The sequence below is a fragment of the Mobula birostris genome, chromosome 2 (assembly GCF_030028105.1).
Source record: "Mobula birostris isolate sMobBir1 chromosome 2, sMobBir1.hap1, whole genome shotgun sequence".
NCBI lineage: Eukaryota > Metazoa > Chordata > Chondrichthyes > Myliobatiformes > Myliobatidae > Mobula > Mobula birostris.
Genome location: NC_092371.1, coordinates 240352700 through 240372312, shown reverse-complemented (window position 1 = coordinate 240372312; position 19613 = coordinate 240352700). Strand labels below are relative to the sequence as shown.

Below are 19613 nucleotides of genomic sequence, written 5' to 3'. Positions count from 1 at the left end.
CAGCAACTTGCTGAATGGGCAGTGTTTTGTATTTGTTTAGCAATAAAGCACGGAGTAGGCCCTTCTGGCTCTTTTAGCCCCACTGCACCAGCAACCCCTGACAAACCCAAGTAACCGTGATCACGGGGCAATTTACAAAGACCAGTTAATCTACACAGTACACCTTCGGACTGTGGAAGTAAAACTGGGGCACCCAGAGAAATCTCTCGCATTCATTCCACTGGGAGGACATACAGAGACTCATTACAGAGCGGAGCCGGAATTGAACTCTGGAGCGCCCCAGGCTGCAATAGCATCGTGCTAACCACTGCTCTACTGTGGCGCTGGAAAAGGTGATGCTTTTCTACTTGTATTGAGTCATAAGTACAGAAAAGTGAAATGAAAGCTGACAGCTCCATGTTCGTGGGCCAGAATTTATGCTTGCATTTGGACAGATGCTAATTACCATAGCTTTCCATTTGGTTCTGTTCTGTCAAAGCGATTATTTATTGACATACAGTGCGGAATAGACCTGTCCACACCTTCGAGCCACACTGCCCAGCAATGCCCCGATTTAATCCTAGCCTAATCACAGGACAATTTACAATGACCAATTAACTTACCAGCTGGTATGTCTTTGAAATGTGGGAGGAAACCCACGCCATCACAGGGAGAACGTACAAACTCCTTACAGATAGCGATGGGAATGTATTAGAATTTGAATTTATTCTTGCAATGCATCTTTGGCCACCTTATATCCTGATCGAATCATAAATTCTACACCCGAGAGTGCTCAAGTACATATTTTTTATAAATGAAAATTGCTTTGTTTACATCTATTTTATCTCGTATGTTAAAAGAGTGAAAATACTGGTGTTTTGGAGCAGAAAGAAGAGCCAACAGCCCTGAATAGAAATATTGAAAAACATGAAGGTAATTTTTTTTGTTCATGAGCTCAGTGTGGAGTTAAATGTTTTGTCTATTTAGTGATACAGTGAGGAACAGTTCCTTCTGGCTCAGCGAGGCGCACTGCCCAGCAACCCACTTACTTAACTGTAGCATAATCACAGGACAATTTACAATGACCAATTAACCTACTAACCGGTATGTCTATGGACTGTCAGAGGAAACTGTCATGGGGAGAATGAACAAACTTCTTAGAGATGGTGCCAGATTTGAACTCCAATATCCTGAGCTGTAATAGTGTTGCACTAGCTGCTATGCGCCTTGTTGTGTTAGCTTTCAGCAATAATTATAAAATGGGACAAAAAGTTGCTCTGCAATAATTCTTGCCTTGGTCTCGGGTGAAATATGATTTTTCATTTTTCACTCGAGAAAGGGATGCATTAAGTGATGCAGAGAGCCTGCAGAGATATAGATGGGTTAAGTGAGTGGGCAAGGGTCTAGCAGATGGAATACAATGTTAGTAAATACGGGGTTATCCACTTTGGGAGGAAAAATGAAAAAGCAGATTATTACTTAAACGGTAAAAAAAAAAATTGCAGCATGCTGCTATTCTGAGGGACTTGGGAGTACTTGTGCATGAATCACAAAAGGTTGGTTTGCAGGTGCAGCAGTCTATCAAGAAGGCAAATGGGATGTTGGCCTTCATTGCTAGAGGGATTGTATTTAAGGGCAAGGAGGTTATGCTATAACTGTACAGGGTATTGGTGAGGCTGCACCTGGAGTACTGTGTGCAGTTCTGGTCTCCTTACTTGAAGAAGGATATACTGGCTTTGGAGGTGGTGCAGAGAAGGTTCACCAGATTGATTCCAGAGATGAGGGGGTTAGACTATGAGGAGAGATTGAGTCGCCTGGGACTGTACTCGCTGGAATTCAGAAGAATGAGAGGAGATCTTATAGAAACATATAAAATTATGAAAGGGATAGATAGAGGCAGGAAAGTTGATTCCACTGGTGGGCGAGACTAGAACTAGGGCACAAATTTGGGGAGTAGATTTAGTATGGTGCTGAGGAGGAACTGCTTATGCGTTTGGAATTCTCTGTCCAATGAAGCAGTGGAGGCTTGCTCAGTAAAGATATTTAAGACAAGGTTGGATGGATTTTTGCATAGTAGGGGAATTAAGGATTATGGGGAAAAGGCAGGTAGATGGAGATGAGCCCATGGCCAGATCAGCCATGATCTTACTGAATGGCGGAACAGGCTCAACAGGCCAGGTGGCCTACTCCTGCTCCTATTTCTTATGTTCTTATGAATATCATGGATGAGAACCTATTAGAGGTAGTATGGACTCAATGTATAGAGTAATCCCAACTAAGTGTAGATTTCACAATTGTAAGATATAATTTCTAATTTTTTGTCAAGCTGTAGGGATGGCTGCAAGTAAACAGTTGCATGAAGCCTGAGGAAGTCGGACACAAAGAGAAATGACATTGTTATTTCAGAATTGAAACTAAGATAACCAAGTAGCTGAAGGCTGGGGACTGTTAAGTGCAGAACTGTTGAATGATGTCAGATGATAGCAATGAAGCAATATTAAATGAACAAGGTATCTAGGGTCCCAATATTCAATCAGAATGGATTCATACTAGATCAATTATAATTTAAATAAAATCTATTTTGTGGGTTGGAAAAATTCTAGTTCTATTGAAACTCAAGCTGAGTTTTTATATTTAATTGAAAATCCTCTTATATGAGGATACATTTCTTGCAATTGTCATTACTGAAGTCGCAGTGTTAGGTTTTGTTATTACGCTATTCCTTAGTTAAGCACCTTTGTAAATGCATATTTTTGACTTTTAGGTTTATTGTCAAGTGCAGCTGTCTACCCCATTTTCAGTACTCGTCCTGGCAGTAAAAGGTATGGTTAACAACAGGCCTAAGTATGTACTCTTGGCAGCAAGCTTCTTCTGCTACAACGCCTTTGAGATATTAGCACCTTTACTGTGCATCATACTTCAGATGTTGTCTATATAATCCCTATGTGTTTTGTACTATCCTGAGCAATAAACCATAATATTCTGTTAGCTTTCCTAATTACCTGACATATTATCAATCTGCATTCTGGTCTTATGCAAATCGTGCACTGGAGTACTCGAAGCTTTTCAATTTAGAAGCTCTGCAGTCTCTCACTGGTGAGATTTTTTATTTCAATTTTCCTGGCAAAATCGATAATAGTACATTTTTTTTGCTTTATAGTCATAAAGTCTTGAAGTTATAAAGCACCAAAACTGGCCATTTGGTCCTCGTGTCTATGTCGCCTCTTGCACCAATCTATGCTAATCTCATTTTCTTGCGTTAAGTTTTGTAGTGTTTGATACCATCTAGAAAATTCAAGTACTTATCTGGAAGCCTCTTAAAATGTTGCCTTCCACATCTCCTCAGGCAGTACATTCCACCTATAGGGGGATTTCCTCCCTAAACTCCTCTAAATTCTCTGCCTTGTAAACCTATGTACTCTTTTAGTCCACCCACTCAAGGGTTTTAAAAATACTATCTATCCCCCTCATAATTCTATCACCCTAATGTAATATCTCCTTATAATCTTAATGCTCAAATCCAGGCAGCATACTGACAAATCTCCTCTACATGCTTTTCAGCACATTTTCTTTCCCTCACGGATGGTGACCAGATCTACACACAACACTCCTGTCTTAATGTTTAATAAAGCTGTAATATGATGTCCCAACTTCTGTATGCAATGTCTAATGAGGACAACCATTACATATGCCTTCTTCATCAGTTTATCCTCCTAGACTGGCACTTTTGAGGAATTTGTGGACATGTAACCCAAGGTCCCTATGTTCATCGGCACTCTCTGGGGTCCTCTCTTTATGTGTCTGCCCTACCCTTGTATGCTTTTCCAAAATGCATTGACTATCAACTGTTGAAAGGCCTCAATAGAGTGAATGTGGAGAGGATGTTTCCCATGATAGGGGAGTCTAAGACCAGATGGCACAGCCTCAGAATAGAGGAACGTTCATTTAGAATGGAGGAATTTCTTTAGCTAGAATCTAGAATTCATTGCCACAGGTGGCTGTAGAGGCCATGTTTTTGGGTATATTTAAGGCAGAGGTTGATAGATTCTTGATTACTCAGGACATGATGAGTTATGGTTGGGGTTTGCAAGTTTTGCTTCTTTTTCTTTTTGTGCAGTGGGGGATGTTGATGTCTTTCTTTCAACTACTATGGTTTTCTGTATTGTGGCTATCTGGAGAAGACAATTCTAGTTGTATTCTGCATACATACCTTGATAATAAAATTAACCTTTGAACCTTTGAAAACAATGAAAAAAACAACGCTTGGAAGAATTCAGCAAGTCAGACAGCACCTATGGAGACAAACATTGCAAATTGACATTTTGGATTAAGTCCCTGCATTGGTACTGAGAGGGACCAGGAAAGATTGCCGATATAATGCAGAACGAGGGGGTGGGGATAGGACAGAGACTGGTGGGTGATGTGGGAGCCAGATAGGGAGGGAATGAAGGCCAGATTGCACCAGCCAGGTGGAAGGGATGAGAAGATGAAGTAAATGGTGGTACGATGGAGAGATAAAATGACTTGGATCCAGAAGCTTGCATTAGGGTTACGGTTAGTGTTTCTTCCATATTGGTTAGACATGACTTGCCACACACAAAGCTACGCTGGCTATCCCTAAGCAGTCTCTGTCTATCTAAATACTCGTGTCAAGTCCCCTAGAATACATCCAATAACTTTCCCACTACTGATGTCAGGTTCATCAGCCTGTATTTTCCAGGTTTATTCTTAAAGCCTTTCTTAAACAGTGTAACAACATAGGCTGTCCGCTAATCCTTTGGTATCTCTCCTGTCACTAAGGATGATTTAAATATCTCTGCTAGGGCTCCTGCAAATTCTGTACTTGCCTCCCACAGGGTCCGAGGGAACACCTTGTCAGGCCTTGGGAATTTGTCCACCCTAATTTGCCGCAAGACAGCAAGAACCTCCTCCTCTGTATTTAATGTAGACTCCATGACCTCGCTGCTGTTTTGCCTCACTTCTATAGACTCTGTCCATCGCTCAAGTAAACGATGGTCACCATGCTATAGTAACAATATTAGATTATGAAGACACATAATCCCTTTTTATTGTCATTTAGTAATGCATGCATTAAGAAATGATACATTATTTCCTCCGGTGTGATATCACAAAACACAGGACAAACCAAGACTGAAAAAACTGACAGAACCATATAATTATACATATAGTTACAAGAGTGCACAATACCATAACTTGATGAAGAAAGTCCGTGAGCACAGTAAAGTTCAAAGTTCCTCAAATGTCCCACATCTCACGCGGACGGAAGAAGGAAGAACTCTCCCTGCCATGCCGACCACAATCCAAATCTGAGTCACCCGAAAACTTCGAGCTCTGATCAGCTCTCCGACACCGTGTACTGAGCGCCATCTCTGTCCGAGCGATTCAACCTCTTTCTCAGTCGCCAAAAGCAGGCAAGGCCGGAGATTTTGAGGCCTATCCTCCGAAAGATTCCCGACCACACAGTACCGACAGCAGCGGACGGGCGTTTCAGAAATTTCTCCAGATGTTCCTCTGTGATTTCACATCTGTCTCCATCAAATCAGAATTGTCCACGGCCCCTATTTAACAGATACGACATCATTTTTCACCGGAGATCTGCGCATGCAATATTGCCTGGGATGAAGCAATTAATTTATAAGGAGAGTTTAGAAAAGCTAGGTATATTCTCCCTAGAGCAGATGAGAAAAAGATAGGGCAAGATGTGGTATACAAAATTGAGGGATATAGAAATGGAGAATATTTTCCTGAAAATGGAAAACTCAGTGTTCATCTGGCCTCACCATTGCAACATAACCTCCAATTTCTGTATTATGTGCCCCAACTAGTGAAAGCCAATATCCAATAAGCCATGTTATTGACCATCTAGAATCTATGGATTTGTATTCCAAAGTTTGTCTGTTTCTCAATTCTCCCTAAGCCTTTACTGTTCATGGTGTAAGTCCTAGTCTCGTTAGTGCTCTCAAAATGCATTGATAACTGGAGAGTAATACAGATTAAACTCAATCTGCCTATTCCAGCCTAAGACTACCTTTCACACTATCAACAACTCTTATCAGTCCTGATGCCACCTGTGAACTTGCTGATCATGCCATCCTCTTCCAAATCATTTATGTATATTGCAAAGAACAAGGGTTCCAGCACTGATCTTTGTGATACACCACTAGTCAAAAACACCCAATAGCAAAATGAGGGATATGGAACAAATGTGGGGAAATGGAGTAGGTTAGGTGGGCACACTGGAGACTGCAGATGCTGGAAATTTGGATTAACACACAGAAAATTCTGGAGGAACTCGTAGTCAGGCAGAATCTGCCTCCTCTTCTGCCACGTTGGAGCCAGATGCAGAATGGAGGAGCAACACCTCATTTTGTCCTGGTAGTCTCCAACTGATGGCATGAGCATCGATTTCTCTAACTTCCAGCAACCACTGTCCTGTTCCTCTCCCCCCCCCCCCCCCCCTATGTTTCACGGCTTCCCATCACCTTCACCTTCTGTCCTCTGGTTCTTCGCCTCCTTCCCTTTATTCCATTATCTACTGTCCTCGAATCAGATCCCTCCTCCTTCAGGTCTGCCTTCCCCACCTATCACCTTCTAGTTTCTCGCATTATTCTCTTTTCCTCACCTCTTCCCTTTTCCTTGTCCCCAAAAAATATAGAATTTAAGAAAATAAAACCAATGCATCTATGGTTACATAAGCCACTTCTTTTACAATGTGTAATTGTTCCTGTGCTGGACTGTTTTATGGTGCACCAAAAGCTGTCAGGACCCAGAGACTTTGTTAACCCATTGCTAACAATGTGCTCAGTGCCACTGCCCCGATGATTGTGCTTTTCCTGTTTCTTCATCTTTCTAATGTGTATCTACATCGAGGATTTGTTTTGTATCGTCCATATCGTAAACAAGCAAAATTATCTGCTTAATTCTCCCTTTCCTTTTCCATTATTAATTCCTCTCACTCGCTGCATGTAGGCACACTGCTGCAGTAGAAGCAAGTTTGTACCATTGAATTGTGTGAGCTTTTTGTATGTAAAGCTGTGAATTGTTAGTTCAGATTACTGAATTTTGGTTTCACATGTATTATATAAATAATAACCATCTTCACATTTGGGTGTCACCTTTGTAAAGGGAGGTGAAGAATCTGCTGAGTAGCTGAAATTCAGACCCTAAATTATTCATATGATTAGCATCACTAACGAAAGCATTTGCAGAATTTTTCTATAGCCATAGAACTAATTTATTGTTGTTCCTGTCTCAAGATCCCATGTGTGCATGTGTCTTGTATATTTGTATTCAGATTGAATTTTCTGTAGTGTTTCAGAAGCACACGAGTCATTCCATTTATTCTAGTTCAGCTGGCCTACATAGGAGTCTTCCAGTCTGGAATGTGAATGAAGATGATGTCAGTGATTTTTGAATTTAATTCAGTATTTAATTTCTAAGACCCTCAATGTAATTTCTTTCTATGTAGGTGTGAACTGCAAAAAGAAGAAAATGTAATTGCTGGGTCCGGTAATTTTGTTCCTCTTCCCAAGATGCCTTACCATGCACCTATACTGAAAAACAAGAGGAAAGATTATGATAAAGTACATAGTGATCAGCTAATAATAGTAAGTTCGAATTTGCTTGATTTTCTAGAACAAAGGGCTAATGAATGATTTTTACCTAAAAAAAAAAGCATAAATTGGAAAAAAAGCTTCCTGCAAAAGGAGGTTCTCTGAAAATTAATCTCTCTCCAGATAGGATTGAAATTGAAATTTACTTTGAACTTTAAAAAAAAAAATCCTTTTGGGGAAAATAGGTCAGCCAACAATTTAGTGAACTGTTTGTGCTTGCTTCTTTCCATGTAAGTTACTCCTGTACATGCCTAGATATATTGCAGCTTCAGGGCTTGCTGAGTGACAGACTGCTATATCAGTAGCTCTACTCTATTCCTGAACTTCACATTGAGGCCAAAGGCAGATCCCAATCTTGTTGGGATTGCCCAGTATTATACCAAGGAACTGTCCTGATTTTCTACGAGGTTAAACCTAGAAAGGTTCAGGCATGTTGTTCGTTTGATTCTTGGCCTAAATGGATGGGTGAAACAGATTACCTTTATTTGTCACATGTATGTTGAAATATACAGTGAAATATGTTTGATTGTGTCAATTATCAACACAGTTTGAGGATGTGTGGGTGGCAAATATAGGTGTTGCTATGTTTCTGGCACCGACGTAACATGCACTACTCACTAACCCTAACTATGTGGGAGGAAGCCAACACAGTAATGGGAAGAATGTATAATCCTACAGACAGCAGTGGGAATTGAACCTGAATCACTGGCTCTATAAAACGTTGTGTTAACTGCTATGCTATCATAGAATAAGTTGTTAAAGCTACTTATGTCAGTTGAGATTAATACTATTTTTGCAACATCTTAATGCTTTAATCATCCTTAATTACATAACTTTCAGTAGCTCATAAATATCTCAGAATATCTGAGAGAGAATAAAGGTCTTTCCCCAGCTTTGTCTTCTGCCAAAGGCTGCCAGGACATTTCACGGTTCATCCTTAAGACTTTGCAATATTTGCCCTACACATCTGACCTAGGTGAGCGGCCTGAGATTTAATACCCAGTTTTGTCACATCTTGCTTAAAACAAAAACTAGAAGCTGCTTTTTATTCTTCATGTTTATTTCCTTTTAGCCTGCTGGGTGTACGTTTTTGCAATACAGCTATTACAGAGATCAAGTAAAATTATTCTGCCAATGAACAGAACTATGACACAAGTTAAGTTTCCTAGAAACATTCAAAGCTTTGCTGAGTTTGAGAACTATTATACTGCTTACCCTACTGAGTTCTTGCAGCAATTAGTTTTTTGCTCTACTTTCCAGCCTCTGCAGTCTCTTGTGTCTCCAATTTATTTGAGATTGTTTTTTTTTCCTGAGAAACTGGGAGAAGTTTGTCAAACGATATCCTTCTAATACCATTTTTTTCCTGCTGGTTAATATTAAGAGTGCAAACTCAGGTTCCAAGACAAAGTACAAATTGGAGTGGGAAATCAATTATAAAATCATAATGAAGCAGACTGTCCCATTGTGAAATGTCAATTCATTATTTTCCTTTGTAGAGAGACTGCCTGATCTGCTAAATTCCTCCAGCATTTCATAGTTAGAGTACAATACAGAAACAGGCCCTTTGGCCCATGTAGTTCATGCTGAAACTATTTAAGATGTCTACTTCCATTGATCTGCACTGGGACCATTGCCCTTCATATCCCTACTATCCATGTACCTACCCAAACTTCTCTTCAAATCGAGCTCCCGTGAGCCACTTGTGCTTGTACCTCATTCCGCATTGTCATGACCCTCTGAGTGAAGAAATTTTTCCTCATGTTCCCTTTAAATTATGAGGCTATAAGGCTAGAAGTTGCGGGTGTGAACTGGGATGATGTTTTTGCAGGGAAATGTACTATGGACATGTGATCGATGTTTAGAGATCTCTTGCGGGATGTAAGAGATAAATTTGTCCCGGTGAGGTAGATAAAGAATGGTAGGGTGAAGGAACCATGGGTGACAAGTGAGGTGGAAAATCTAGTCAGGTGGAAGAAGGCAGCATACATGAGGTTTAGGAAGCAAGGATCAGATGGGTCTATTGAGGAATATAGGGAAGCAAGAAAGGAGCTTAAGAAGGGGCTGAGAAGAGCAAGAAGGGGGCATGAGAAGGCCTTGGCGAGTAGGGTAAAGGAAAACCCCAAGGCATTCTTCAATTATGTGAAGAAAAAAAGGATGACAGGAGTGAAGGTAGGACCAATTAGAGATAAAGGTGGGAAGATGTGCCTGGAGGCTGTGGAAGTGAGTGAGGTCCTCAATGAATACTTCTCTTCAGTATTCACCAATGAGAGGGAACTTGATGATGGTGAGGACAATATGAGTGAGGTTGATGTTCTGGAGCATGTTGATATTAAGGGAGAGGAGGTGTTGGAGTTGTTAAAATACATTAGGACAGATAAGTCCCCGGGGCCTGACGGAATATTCCCCAGGCTGCTCCACGAGGCGAGAAAAGAGATTGCTGAGTCTCTGGCTAGGATCTTTATGTCCTCATTGTCCACAGGAATGGTACCAGAGGATTGGAGGGAGGCGAATGTTGTTCCCTTGTTCAAAAAAGGTAGTAGGAATAGTCCAGGTAATTATAGACCAGTGAGCCTTACGTCTGTGTGGGAAAGCTGTTGGGAAAGATTCTTAGAGATGGGATCTATAGGCATTTAGAGAATCATGGTCTGATCAGGGACAGTCAGCATGGTTTTGTGAAGGGCAGATCGTGTCTAACAAGCCTGATAGAGTTCTTTGAGGAGGTGACCAGGCATATAGATGAGGGTAGTGCAGTGGATGTGACCTATATGGATTTTAGTAAGGCATTTGACAAGGTTCCACATGGTAGGCTTATTCAGAAAGTTAGAAGGCATGGGATCCAGGGAAGTTTGGCCAGGTGGATTCAGAATTGGCTTGCCTGCAGAAGGCAGAGGGTGGTGGTGGAGGGAGTACATTCAGATTGGAGGATTGTGACTAGTGGTGTCCCACAAGCATCTGTTCTGGGACCTCTACTTTTCGTGATTTTTATTAATGACCTGGATGTGGGGGTAGAAGGGTGGGTTGGCAAGTTTGCAGACGACACAAAGGTTGGTGGTGTTGTAGATAGTGTAGAGGATTGTCAAAGATTGCAGAGAGACATTGATAGGATGCAGAAGTGGGCTGAGAAGTGGCAGATGGAGTTCAACCCGGAGAAGTGTGAGGTGGTACACTTTGAAAGGACAAACTCCAAGGCAGAGTACAAAGTAAATGGCAGGATACTTGGTAGTGTGGAGGAGCAGAGGGATCTGGGGGTACATGTCCACAGATCCCTGAAAGTTGCCTCACAGGTGGATAGGGTAGTTAAGAAAGCTTATGGGGTGTTAGCTTTCATAAGTCGAGGGATAGAGTTTAAGAGTCGCGATGTAATGATGCAGCTCTATAAAACTCTGGTTAGGCCACACTTGGAGTACTGTGTCCAGTTCTGGTCACCTCACTATAGGAAGGATGTGGAAGCATTGGAAAGGGTACAGAGGAGATTTACCAGGTTGCTGCCTGGTTTAGAAAGTATGCATTATGATCAGAAATTAAGGGAGCTAGGGCTTTACTCTTTGGAGAGGAGGAGGATGAGAGGAGACATGATAGAGGTGTACAAGATAATAAGAGGAATAGATAGAGTGGATAGCCAGTGCCTCTTCCCCAGGGCACCACTGCTCAATACAAGAGGACATGGCTTTAAGGTAAGGGGTGGGAAGTTCAAGGGGGATATTAGAGGAAGGTTTTTTACTCAGAGGGTGGTTGGTGCGTGGAATGCACTGCCTGAGTCAGTGGTGAAGGCAGATACACTAGTGAAGTTTAAGAGACTACTAGACAGGTATATGGAGGAATCTAAGGTGGGAGCTTATATGTGAGGCACGGTTTGAGGGTCGGCACAACATTGTGGGCTGAAGGGCCTGTACTGTGCTGTACTATTCTATGTTCTATGTATGTTCTAAACCTCACCTTCCACCCCTAACCCATGACTTTTGGTTATATTCCCACCCAACCTCAATGGAAAAAGTCTGCTTGCATTTACCCTATCCATACTCCTATAAATTTGTATACATTTATTATATCTCCTCTCAATCTTCTATGTTCTAAAGAATATAGTCCTAACCTATTCAATCTTTGCTTATAACTCAGGTCCTCCAGACCCGGTAACATCCTTGTGAATTTTCTCTGTACTCTTCCAAGCTTGTTTACATCTTTCCTGTAGGTAGGTACCCAAAACGGCACACAATACTTCAAATTAGGCCCCAACTACTTCAACATACCATCCCATTTTCTGTATTCAATACATTTATTTATGAAGGCCAATGTGCCAAAATTTTTCTTTACAACTCTATCTAAATGTGGCACCTCTTCCAACTTGTTCCCACATCCCTTTGTTCTACCACATACCTCAGTGAGCTATTGTTTACTGTGTAAGACCTACCCTGGTTGGTCCTCCCAAAGTGCAAAACCTCGCACTTGTCTGCATTAAATTCCGTCTGCCTTTTTTTTTTCCTTTGGCCCATTTTTCCAGCTGATGCAGATACCTCTGCAAGCCATAACAGCCTTCCTCACTGTCTACTAAACCCCCAGCCTTGGTGTCATCCACAAATTTGCTGATCCAGTGAACCACATTATCATCTCGATCATTGTTATAGATGACAAGCAAACGACCCAGTACTGATCCCCTGAGGCACACCACTAGTTACAGGCCTCCAGTCAGCGAGGTAGCCCTCTCCTACCACTCTCTGGCTTCTCCCACAAAGCCAATGTCTAATCCAATTTACTACCTATCTTGAATGCCGAGCGACTGAACCTTCTTGACCAGACTCCCATGTGGGACCTTGTCAAATGTCTTGCTAAAATGTTGTGTTGTGTGTTGCTCAAGATATACAGCATTTGCAGAATTCCTTGTCTCCAAATCCAAAAGAATATAGGAATGAAAGTATAATTGGATAGGACCAGATAGGCCACATACAGTTTATCTTTGTCTTTTATTTTTCAGTGCTCATGATCTGAGATGTGGGTGATGTTAATGAATAGACAATTAGTAGTTTGAGTTTGGGTTTAATATCTATCCCAATTATCATTTGTCCTGAAGATTATGTTGATCTTTGTAATCTTGGGTCAAACTCATTGGATCAGCTTCAGCTACCCATGCTTTTCAGAACCTTTGTCTTTCTCTCAACATCCAGGTGGTCCACAGTAGGGGTGATTGATAAGTTTGTGGCCTAAGGTAGAAGGACATGAGTTATACAGCCCTCTTTACGTGCACGTGCAGCTCAACTCTTTGAGTGAAAATGCAGAAAGTTTGAGGTTAATGACTCATCTCCTTCTACCTTAGGCCACGGACTTATCAATCACCCCTGCTGTGGACCACTTCTACAAAGAAGGGATCCGTATGCTCCTCGACCGCTGGACTAAGTGTGTGAATGTAGGAAAAATAAATGTGCTAGGTTTTCTAAAATTGACTCCTCCTACCTTAGGGCACAAACTTATCAGTTGCCCCTTGTAAGTTTTTGAACCCTGTTCACTAAAATAACTTTTTGACAACTGTCGAATAGCATGTTAAGATGAATAAACTCTTCTCGTTCTTCCAGCTGAGTACAGGTATCAATTATAACTGACACTTCAATAACAAACTCTGCCATCTTCTTTAGTGATGCAGATAACAGAGCTTGTCATCAAAAATGCAGTTATAATCTATACCTGTACCTTGCTGGAAGCCCGAGAAGAGTTCATTCGTCATATATGCCGAGAAAGCACTGGATCCTCTTTTTAAATGTGTTAAGATATTAAAGATAAAATCTATAAAATACATTAAGCATGTATTCAAGACAATACACAGGGAGCTGTGAGCACATGGAGGAGAGTTTGTGGCTGATTTACCAATTTCTTCCTCTCAAGACAACCTCATTTAGATTTTCAGAATAGTGTTTTTGTCTAACCGAAAACAGGACTGTGTTAGTAATGAAGATTTGGAGAAGTACCTATCAAAAAAAGTAGAACCAAAGAAACTTCTTTGACTTGTGTTAGGAAGTTAGGTACTTTTTTGTCTTCGAATTGTGAAGTGATGACATAATTTCTGGATATCCGGTACTATTTTACTATAAGCATTTGAGGTCCAATAAAGAAATGTAGGACTTTCCTTTAAATTATTTCATTCAAGACCACTTGGCAAAACCTAGGGTAAAGTGAAGTTTCAGATAGTTATCGGTGGGTAACATGAGGGTACAGTAAAACATTTTATTTACTGAGCTGATCTGAACCATTGTTCAGACAGAATGATTAGAGGGCCCATTTGGAGTGAGGTAGAGGAGAATATCATCAAACAGATGTTGACTCTGAGTCCAGTAAGAAAATATAGGGGGAACTGAACAAATGATTAATGGAAAAGATGACGTTGAGGAGCAACCTTACTGAGAGGGAGAAAGGGAGGTGTAATTTTACTGATGAATTGCCAGAGATTCAGGCTATCAAGAAGGGAAATGGAATGTTGGCCTTCATTGCTAGAGGGATTGAATTTAAGAACAGGTGTTATGCAGTAACTATACAGGGTACTGGTGAGGCTGCACCTGGAGTACTGTGTGCAGTTCTGGTCTCCTTACCTGAGGAAGGATATACTGGCTTTGGAGGCAGTGCAGAGGAGGTTCACCAGGCTGATTCCAGAGATGAGGGGGTTAAACTATGATGAGAGATTGAATTGCCTGGGACTATATGTGTTGGAATTCAGAAAAAAGAGAGGAGATCTTATAAAAATTTCAGCTCATGATAAAGTGGTGGAGCAGACTCGATGGGCCCAATGGCCGACTTCTGCTCCTTTGTCTTATGGTCTAAAAACATATAAAATTATGAAGGGGACAGATAAGATAGAGACAAAAGTTGTTTCCACTAATAGGTGAGACTAGAACTAGGGGACAGAGCCTCAAGATTCGGGGGCGTAGATTTAGGATGGAGATGAGGAACTGCTTTTCCCAGAGGGTGGTGAATCTGTGGAATCCTCTGCACAATGAAGCAGTGGAGGTTACCCCAGTAAATATATTTAAGACAATGTTGGATAGATTTTTGCATAGTAGGGGAATTAAGAGCTATGGGGAAAAGGCAGGAAGGTGGAGATGAGTCCATGGCCAGATCAGCCATGATCTTATTGAATGGCGGAGTATGCTCGACGGGCCAGATGGCCTACTCTTGCTCCTATTTCTTATGTTCTTATGAGGTTAAGGGTTTGTGGCTCAAGGCAAGCCTGTGGTTGAAATATTATTTTTTGTTCAGGATGTTAGAACTGCCAGAATGCTGAGATCTCAGGATAGTATGCCTGGAACTAGAAATTGGGTGCAAAATTAAAACTAAGCTGGACAATTCAAAAGTCATGTGTTTGCTTAATTAGAAGCTGATGCAGATCAATAGCACAAATGGGTAAGTAGGGCACAAAACGGGAAGTGGATTTGAATGGCCTTCTAATATGTGGAGGATCAAAAATGAAATTTCAGACAGCTGTACAGTAGGACAGTCAATTCCAGAGGAAAGAGTGTTTCAGCGTTGGATGAATTAAGGTAGGAGAAGAGATTTGCAAAGGTGGGTATAAATGGTCCTAGAGATGGGTCAAGGCATATTGTAACTCAATTAGTATGGACAATTTCCTTTCCACTATTGGAAACTCAGAAAATTTAAACACGGATTTAAATTGTAGAAAATGTAATCAGATAGTCTTTGTAAGTTAGAAACTGGCCAATAAACTGGAGTATAATAGCATCATAGGTGTCTACTTGCTCTCGCAATAACAGGTAAGCGTTCATGGATATCTCTGCCTTGGGACGGTACCTTCAAAATTTAAGAGCCTGACTAAATATTTTCTTGAATACGGTCATTTTGCAGGATGCGGGTCAGAAACACTTTGGACCTATCATGTGCAAGTACTGTGGGATGGTTTATACAGCCGCTAACCCTGAGGATGAATTGCAGCATTTACAATATCATCAAAGGTTCCTGGAAAGGCTTCGCTTTGTGGTATGAATGGTTATATTTAATCTCAGCTACAGATTACTTGAGAGTGTGTCTATACTATAGTCATAGAGTATACAGCACAGAAACAGGCCCTTCAGCCATCTAGTCCATGTCAAACTGTTATTCTGCCTTCTACCATCAACCCATACCTGCACTCCATATCCTCTCAGCCACGTACTTATCCAGATTTCTCTTAAATGTTGTAATCAAGCCTATAAGCATCACTTCTGCTGGCAGCTCGATCCACACTTGCCTGAGTGAAGAAGTTCTTGCTTGGGTGGTACTTAAATATTTCACCTTTCACCCTTGACCTTTAAACTATTGATTTACTAGGATGTTGCATATTGGGTCAAGACAATGCATAGTCTTTATGAAAGGAAAGGGGAATAAATCTTATATGTGTGAAGTATAGGACTGGAATGCCTAAACTAGTTGCACAGAGGTTACGGGGTGAAGGCAGGAGAATGGTGTTGAGAGGCACTATAAGCCCGCCATGATGAAATGGCGGAGTAGACTCATTAGGCAGAATGGTCTAATTCTGCTCCTATGTGTTATGGTCTAAACGGTTCTTACGTGCCTCATCTGAAGATCACATACTGTATCTCAAATTTGCATCAAGTTTTGTTGAAACATATCAGAATAAGATGAAAAATTTAAATGAGGAACCCACTTCATCACTTAACCACAGCTGATTTTTTTGTTTATCTCGAATTTTTGAAACCTGAAGAAAATGCAATGTTAAAAAATATTTCTCTTTAACATTGCAGGGATGGAAAAATGAGCGTGTTGTGGCAGAGTATCTAGATGGAAAGATTATAATGATTCTCCCAGATGATCCTAAATATTCTCTCAAAAAGGTAAAAAAAAAAAAAAGGCACAGTAACAATTAATTATTTTTCAGAACTTTAAGTAAATTGGCCATTACTGGCTGGTGTGTCCTGGTTATACCTGAACAAATTTAGGTTGTGTAATTTATTCCCTTTAATCTGTAATTTATTTCAAATCAGCTGAGGATTTATTTTAAGTACTTTAATATATTGAAACTGAGTTAAAATTATTAACTAGAACATAGAAACCCTACAGCACAATACAGGCCCTTCGGCCCATAATGCTGTGCCGAAAATGTACGTACTTTAGAAATTACCTAGGGTAATTTCTTTCTCTTCTGCTCAAATTATCTTGCCATGCTCTACCTGTGTGCTAATTTTCAGTGATTTCTCAAAGCCACTTACTTCTATTTCTTAATTCCACTGAAGGAACAAATGCTTTCGAGTCAGTTAGGATTAATGGTCGGAAGGAATGGACATTAATAATAGAAAATAAATCTATTATGTACATGTATTGTCACATAACAGCACGTATGTGTTTTTGTACAGGTGGAAGAAGTGAGAGAGTTGGTAGATTATGAATTGGGGTTTCAACAGACCACGTTAAGCTCCCCAGGTCAAAGCAAAACCTACATGTTTGTCTCTAATGAAAAGAAGATTGTTGGCTGCCTTATTGCAGAACATATAAAGCAGGTGAGGTTTCTACTACTGTACTTTAGCTGCTCTCCAAAAAGATTTCATCCTTAGCATGTTAACATTTTTAACTCAATTATTCTGTAGTGTATATTAAGTTGGGTGGCAGGGTGGAAATACCAAAGGAGGTGTAAGGCACTCCTTCCCTCTGCTAACCTGCAGGTCACCCTTGGGCAAGGTGTAGCACCTGCTTAGTCCCCTGGTCAGGGTCACGTGAAGCCATGGGAGCAGCTGGTACATATCACAAATCCTGGTTATGCGAACACTAACGCCAGGCAGACCATCTCTGAATGGCTGGGGTCACCCGTCTTTTAAAGACGCTACCCAGAAGGCTATGGCAAACCACTTTGATAGAAAAATTTGCCAAAAACAATCATGGTTATGAGACCATGATCACCTATGTCATACAACACGGCACAATGACGATGACAGCAGAGTAACAGGTTCTTCCAGCCAAACAAGCCCGCACCACCCATTACATCCATGTGAATCTCTAACCCAAGTTGGATTGTGACTCTTTCATGATCCAGAGGTATTTTGAAAGTTAAGAATGAGGCATAAAACATGTTGTTTACAATAATTTTATTAAGTGTCACAAGAGCAAAGGATAGAAAGGAAGAAGCATAGCAAGAGACAAAAGAACAAGACCAGAGAAAGAGAAAAGCCGTTAAAGGTGGTGCGGTTTTATTGTATACAGGACTTCTTGTAACAGAAAATTCCAACAGAGAACAGTTAACCAATTAAGTAGTCAGATTCAATTAATGTGACACTCGCTACTGAAATCAACGTGTCAGCGCTGATTTTATTTATTTCCAATCAATCAATGATTTCTGCCATTGATGACTATTAGCAAATACTACTTTTATAGTACTGTAGTAGTATTGACAGTGTCCTAATTTATTCTGTAATTCATTTAAATACATAATTGGTTACTCAGTTAAACACTAGTTCATTTTTAAAATAACTTTTTAACTATTTCCATGAAACTTTGACTAACTGGGTCCCGATGTGCCCCAATTAACCAGAATCCACTATCTGAATGTGATCATGGTGTTTAAAGGAGGAGTGAAGCAATGCTGAGGTGGAAACTGGACACAAGTACCAAATAATCTACTTCCTACCCTGTACTGAGATAATACACGTGGTGTCACTGTTTAAATTTAATCAAGATTAGAGATAACTTATCCTTCCATCCACCCATACTCATTGATCAGAGTACGTTAATTAGCTGGTTGCAACCTGACTTAAAATTTCCATCGTACTAGATAAAGATTACACAAATAACTTGTTTATCTCCCATCCTTCTGTAGACTTATACTATTTGATTAAGTTCATTGAGTTACCTGTGAGTCTTCACTCTCCAATTTGTATGTGGTACATTCACAGGCTTTCAGGGTGCTTTCTGAGCCTGCAAATCAGAAGATAACTGAGAACCAAGTGGTATTTGAATATCGTCGTGCCTGGCAATGTGCTACAAAGCCTGAAGAAGCTGTTTGTGGTGTGAGCAGAATCTGGGTGTTTTGCATGATGAGAAGAAAGAAAATTGCCAGCAGAATGTTAGATGCTGTCCGGTAAGTAGTAATGTTACTTTGACGTGTCAATAAGGCATGTCTATCAGTAAATTTTTTTTTTTCCTTCAATGTCCCCCAAACTCCTTTAGAAAAGCTGTCAGTAATATAAAAACTTCTTCATGTCTTAGCATCAAGCCTTACCAAAAAATGGTCATGGTGCAGAACTTTGGAATGCTATGAGAGCTATATAGTTGCAAGTTATTGTTGAGTCATTAAGATATTTCCAACATTTAGTGGAATGAAACTGTGAGAACAGCCTCCTTCATACCAAGGATTTGACAGACTTAACCGTAAATCTCAATCAACTACCTTTTAATCCTCTCACCAGGGAAACATAAGAGTAGATACAGTAAAGTGTAATGTGTGTGCATTTTTTAATTAATCTTTTTGCTTTTCCTCCCTTGTATGAGTTGCTACATAATTCTGGAAGATGGTTTATTAATAAAACTTTGAAAGCACTTTCCAACTTTTTCCACAAACTTTGTGTGCTGGTTATCCATTATTCACTTGTAACAAAATACTGGATGCATGTTGCCCTTTGGTAACTTACCTGTATCTAGTCAATCCTCAGATTGCTAACTTGCAATCACCCTGTAAAGAAATCTAGGAAGACATTTACAGACTGTAATAGCACCATCTTGAGGCAATGCATGATAGTTACATCATTTTTTCTTTACATTAATCACACATCCCACCTCTCAACCATTACCTCAGTTCAGCTGATCACCCCAGTACTGTCTTGTGCAGTAAGGGATGCTTCCTGCATGACAGAGGCAGTTGGTTCCACACTGCCCTCAAATATTAGAGAGCAGGTAAGTAGTTTTACTATCTCAAGTGTCCCTTTTATTATTAATCTCTGGTGAAGAAAATTGGTCCTTCCTGTTCCCCCTCTCTGAAACGTCCCCAGAGAATACATTTTTTCTAATCATTTGCAATATTTA

At 40.5% G+C, this 19613-nt stretch overlaps 1 protein-coding gene across 1 annotated transcript in view; it reads left to right on the top strand.

Moving 5' to 3' along the window:
* Nucleotides 1–19613, top strand: part of esco2 (establishment of sister chromatid cohesion N-acetyltransferase 2) — a 35676-nt gene that overhangs the window by 15695 nt on the left and 368 nt on the right. Inside the window, exons 6-12 of the mRNA XM_072251639.1 lie at nucleotides 840–912; nucleotides 2744–2801; nucleotides 7469–7607; nucleotides 15453–15584; nucleotides 16349–16438; nucleotides 16958–17101; nucleotides 18488–18672. Coding sequence (XP_072107740.1) covers nucleotides 840–912; nucleotides 2744–2801; nucleotides 7469–7607; nucleotides 15453–15584; nucleotides 16349–16438; nucleotides 16958–17101; nucleotides 18488–18672 — 821 coding nt within the window. The remainder of the gene's footprint in view (nucleotides 1–839; nucleotides 913–2743; nucleotides 2802–7468; nucleotides 7608–15452; nucleotides 15585–16348; nucleotides 16439–16957; nucleotides 17102–18487; nucleotides 18673–19613) is intronic.